This window comes from Geospiza fortis, unplaced genomic scaffold (genome assembly GCF_000277835.1).
Source record: "Geospiza fortis unplaced genomic scaffold, GeoFor_1.0 scaffold188, whole genome shotgun sequence".
Classification (NCBI taxonomy): Eukaryota; Metazoa; Chordata; class Aves; order Passeriformes; family Thraupidae; genus Geospiza; species Geospiza fortis.
Window position 1 is genome coordinate 2,295,649 of NW_005054337.1, and position 5,047 is coordinate 2,300,695.

The 5,047-nt window shown below is 57.3% G+C and overlaps 2 protein-coding genes across 4 annotated transcripts in view; both read left to right on the plus strand.

Moving 5' to 3' along the window:
- Positions 1-2,223, plus strand: part of FKBP1A (FKBP prolyl isomerase 1A) — a 16,743-nt gene extending 14,520 nt beyond the window's left edge. Inside the window, exons 4-5 of the mRNA XM_005422185.2 lie at positions 60-212; positions 1,192-2,223. Of these exons, the coding sequence (XP_005422242.1) occupies positions 60-188 (129 nt within the window). The 3' untranslated portion in view covers positions 189-212; positions 1,192-2,223. The remainder of the gene's footprint in view (positions 1-59; positions 213-1,191) is intronic.
- A 2,642-nt stretch (positions 2,224-4,865) lies between these two features.
- The window catches only part of SDCBP2 (syndecan binding protein 2), a 2,170-nt gene continuing 1,988 nt past the window's right edge, over positions 4,866-5,047 (plus strand). The window contains exon 1 of one of the 3 annotated variants that reach the window (XM_005422187.2): positions 4,866-4,946. In XM_005422187.2, the coding sequence (XP_005422244.1) occupies positions 4,875-4,946 (72 nt within the window). In that variant the 5' untranslated portion in view covers positions 4,866-4,874. The remainder of the gene's footprint in view (positions 4,947-5,047) is intronic. The other 2 variants (XM_031057967.1, XM_005422186.2) reach the window with 2 other exon arrangements.

The following is a 5,047-nucleotide window of genomic DNA, read 5'->3' on the forward strand; positions in this document are numbered from 1 at the left end:
CACCCACCTGGCAGTTGTGCCCATCTCCTGATGTCCCTGTGTTTCTGTCCCTGCCCCAGATGAGCGTTGGTCAGCGGGCAAAGATGACCATCTCCCCAGATTATGCCTACGGCTCCACTGGCCACCCAGGGATCATCCCACCAAACGCCACTCTAATTTTTGACGTGGAGCTCATGAAATTGGAATGACCCATCCCAGCACCCTGTCCTCGGGTAAGGAGGGGCAACTTCTGTCATGAAATCCTGTGTGGATTGAGGACAGCTCAAGGCCCCTGTGTTTGATCTTGGGACAGTGTGGGGAGGTGGAATGGAGGCAAGGAGGGAGTGGGCAGTAGTGGGGAATATGAGAAGGACAGGGCAAGTCTCTGGCTGTGGGTAGAAGTTCCTCTTGGGAGTCTGGTGAGCTGGTTCTGATCACTACAGTGCTGCATGCAAAGTTCCCAGCCTGGCAGAGCAGGTTCACATTGGTTCTTTATGCCTTCGGTTCGGAGTGTTGCACCAAGGGGGCTCAGTTGCCACACCCCCTCCTGCCTCGTGCTGCCAGGGCATGGGGCTGATGGTGTGGGCAGGAGGCAGTGACTATGACCCAAGGGTTGGAGCACTTCTGCTATGGAGACAGGCTGAGAGCTGGAGTTGCTCAGCCTGGAGAAGAGAAGTCTCTGGGGAAACCTTGGAGCACCTTCCCGAGCCTAAAGAAGCTCCAAGAGAGCTGGAGAGGGACTTTGCACAAGAACCTGAAGTGACAGGGCAAGGCAGAACAGCTTCACACTGACAGAGGGCAAGGTTACATTAGATATTAGGGAGAAATTCTTCCCTGTGTGGCTGGAGGAGCCCTGGCACTGGCTGTCCAGAGAAATTACGGCTGCCCCATCCCTGAAAGTGTCCAAGGCCAGGTTGGATGGGGCTTGGAGCAACTAGTGGACAGTGTGCCTACCTCTGCCAGAAGGCTGAAACAAGATGGGTCTTTAAGGTTCCTTCCAACCCACCCATTCTGTGATCCTGCGGGGCTCTGCTCTGGGGTGTGGGGTCCCGATGGTGTGGGCAGGGTGGGGCTGTGCTCCCTCCTGTGATCAAGGCTTGATTGCTGCTCTGAGGGCCCAGTGTGGTTTGTGTGGAGGCTGCTGTGCCCTGGCACATTCCCTCCTTGTCCAGCAGGCAGCTCTGTCACACTGCCTCTCCTCTCTCCACACAGGTTTGGCACATGGAGGAATCCAGAATCTCAGCTTCAAGAAGAGTGCACATGACTTTGTACGGAGCTTTTCCTGATAGTCCACTACACTCATTGTATAACCTTACACCTTGATTGAATGCCTTTGGTCACTAAGCTTTGCGTCTGACTCTTCCTCCTTGTATCGTGTTTTTATGTCTTTTTAAACTATACACCGTAAACCTCAACTCTTTTTGGGTCAAGTTCTTAATCTTATTTTTGTTCCAGGTGTAGACTACGTTTTCCCTGTAGCACGCAGATGGGCTGACCTTAGATAGGAATCATTTGAACAAAAGGAATCTTGTTAGTTACTCGTTTTGGTGCAGATTTATGGTGTTTCCAAACCAGAAATTGCTGCTGCTGCAAAAGCCATAGCAGAGTGAGGTTGTTGAGGCTGAAGGGATGCAGAGAGCAAGGTAGCACTAGGATTGTTTATAGGAATTCTGCCTGGAGTGGGACAGCGAGGGAGCCTGGCCTTTCCCTGCTCCCTGGGGAGCATCACTGCAGGCCTTGTGGGTTTGCTCTGGGAAAGGAGGGCTGCCCTGCCCCTGCTTCACCCTGCCATCTCATGGTGGGCCTGCCTTCCCCTCCAGACCACTTTTGGATTTAGGGAGTTGGGTTTCCACCAGAGCTCCACCACACCCTGAAAATCCCGTAGCATGGAGCTTTCTTTAAAGAAAAAGGAAAATTGGACAAAGGGAAGGTGCTGTCTGCAGGGGAGGTGGTGGGGGCTCAGCTCAACAAAAACGCCTCTGTCCTCCTTCTTCCCCGTGGAAAGGAACCATCAGCCCCCCGTTGTCCCTGCTCTGAGCACACCTGCCCATTCTCTCCTGCCACCTGATGCTGGTCATCGCTGCTTGCCTGGTCTCACAGGACACATAGCTGTCCCCTGTGCCCCTCCCTCTGCCCTGCCCAGTCCCTTGGTAACAGAAATTCCCACCGGTCACTTCCTTCTCCGCCGCACAAAGGTATCCAGTTTATTATCGCAATAAAAACGCTTTATGCTGGCTTTTCTCAGCCCTGTGTCTGGAGGTTCTTCCCTCACCTGTCGCTCAGCACAGCTGGGGCTGGGCCGGGCTCAGGGGGTGCTGTGTGGGGTGCTCTGGGTGCTGCTCTGGGCTTGTGGGGTGCTGTGCCAGGCTCATGGGGTGCTTTGGGTGCTGTGCCAGGGTCGCAGGGTGCAGTGCCAGGCTCATGCAGTGCTGTGCCAGGGTTATGCTGCTGTGCCTGTAGTGTTAGGCTCAGGTCATGGAGAGCACAATAGGGTGCCTGGGGCTCCTGTGCTCTGTGGGGAGGTGATGGTGGCCTGCTGGAATTTGCATAATTAATTGCCTCACCATAACCTATTAAGCATTGCCCTCACAGCCTCATGGCCTTGTGGCTGTGACTCAGCCTGGACTGGAAGCATGAGGGATAAGATGGGTGCATGTTCCCATGGTCCTTGCAGCTCCAGGGAAGCCTTTCCTTGCACCTTTCTGGATTTACTTCAGTGCTTTTTGAAAGCTTGACATGGCACATGGGGCACAGCACATCACCTGCTTTGGGTTTTGCTGCTGGAGCTGTGGGTGTTGTGTGTGTAGGACCTGCTCAGGCACCACTGTGGGCCAGTGCCTTGTTCCTCTGCTGACAACCTTTGATCAGTGTGCCACAACTGATAACACAGCCACGATCAATACCACAGCCTGTCCCAGCTGCCAAGCAAAGTGTGTGTAATGGGTCCTGGAGGGAGCAGTGGCCCTGGGGCAGGAGCAGCTCAGCCATTGGGATTCATCCAGGAGCCCCGGTGCCTGCACAGGGCCCTGCAGGAATTAGCACTGCCCTTAACTGTGGCTCAGTTCAGCAGAACAGGAGCCAGTGGGGCACCAGCACCCTGCTCTGTCCTTTGCTGTGGCCATTTCTGGCTGGAAGCACGACGCCAGTTTGTTTCTCTTCCTGCAAAGCTTTTTGCTTTAATTATTAACCAGTGCCAGGCAGTGCCATGACTTCTGGCTGGGGCAAAGCCAGGGCAGAGAGGAGGCTGAGGGAAGCCCCCTGCCCTTGGGCCCTCAGCCTCTGCACAGCTCCTGAAGCACCCGTGAGTGCAGGTGGGGTGTGAGTCCCTACAGCTGTGGTTTTGTGGGGATGAGGGTTTAGGAAATGAACAGACTCCAGGAAACAATCCTCTCTGTCCGTGTAGGACTCTCCCTGCCGCTGGCACTCAGGCTGTTCTTGTCCTGGGCTGGTCAAGGCAGCTGGGCACCATCCAGCTAAAAATAACAGCAGTAAATAAAACACTTCCTCCTGGCCTGGCACGCTGGAGCAGAGGCACAGGGAGCTGGGACGTGCCTGGCTGCGGCTCCACCGCGGGACTGGCCCCGTGCCAGGCAGCTCTGGGCTGGTGCCACCTGGTCCAGGCCTGCCCGAGCACCCTCAGCACCCCCTGCCCAGCCCCTGGGGACACAGTGGCCCATGGCACCCTCAATGCCAACAGCAGAATGTCACCTCTGGCTGCTGGAGGGGTGGATCCCCAGGTGACATGGTGATGGCCCATGGCAGCAGGATGCCATGGCCACCCCAGCTGAGCTGTGTGCTGGCTCAGTTTCTCCACCTGCAGCATGGGACTCCCACAGTTGGCACGTGTCCCAGGTGACGTGGGGAAGGGTGTGGGACACGGGATCCCGGTCACGGCCGCGTCAGCCCCACGCGCCAGGGCAGAGAGGTGTCAGCAGGAGCAGCCACCCACGCAGGGGATCACAGAGGGGACCCCCTGCACCCCCAGCAGGGCCTGGGGAGCCCAGGAAGGATAATGGGGGGGGGGCCCCGTCTGCTCCCCCAGGATGCCTGAACCTACAGAAAGCCATCCCTGTCCCTAATCCAATCCCTGTCCCTAATCTAATCCCTGTCCCACCCCTGCAGTACCAGGGCTCTGTGCATTGTTGCCTTCATCTTCCTCTTCCTCACCTGTGCCCTACCTAGCGGGGGTGCAATCAGCTGGGACTGTCTGGCCCCTCCCTGGGCTGGGCCTGGCTATAAAACCCAGGGGCCAGGCAGAGGGTGTCACAAGGATCTGGGAGCTGTTGGCAGGTGAGTCCAGGGGTGCCAGGGTTGGACTTGGGGGGTTTTGTCTGTTGGATGCTGCTGCTATCCCTGGGCTGCAGGTGGGATCCTACCTGGTTCCCACAGGGCTCAGAACTGGGTCTGGATTTGGGCCTACACAATGAGTTTTGGATTATGTTTTTTGGGGCACAAGATGCCATAGAGTAGGTTTGGGGGGCACAGCCTTGGGCACAGCACGAGGTGCAGAGGGGGCTGCTGGTGTGTAAGAGGGCTGTTCCCATGGGACATCTCACTGCTGTGTCCGGGTAATGCTGGAATGGCCCCAGCTGGACATGGGGAGCAGAGGGGTCTGATGAGGGGCAAAGGGGCCATTCCCATGGGAAATCCCCCTCCCCTCTCTGGGTAGTGTTGGGATGGCTCTGTGGGGCAAGTGGACATGGGGAGCAGGACCTGCCATCCGTGTCCCAGCCACCAGGAAGTGGTGGTGACCCTGGTGACATAGCCTTGAGTCACACTGGAGACTGCAGGTGACAGCCCATCTCCGGTACACGGGCTGGGAGGACTGCTTGGAGAGAGGCAGCCCAGTCCTTGAACCACCCCATCCCTGTCCCCAGACAGCAGCAGCAGCAGCAATGGCAACACTCTACCCCTCCCTGGAGGACATGAAGGGCCACCAGGTCCTGCAGGTCAGTGCCAGCTCAGCAGTGTTACAGGGGTGAGCAGACCCCCATGGGTCCCTGTGGGGTCGCACCTCAGAGGTCCCCAGGCTGGGGGGCACAGCACTGAGCACGCTGTCTCTTGGCAG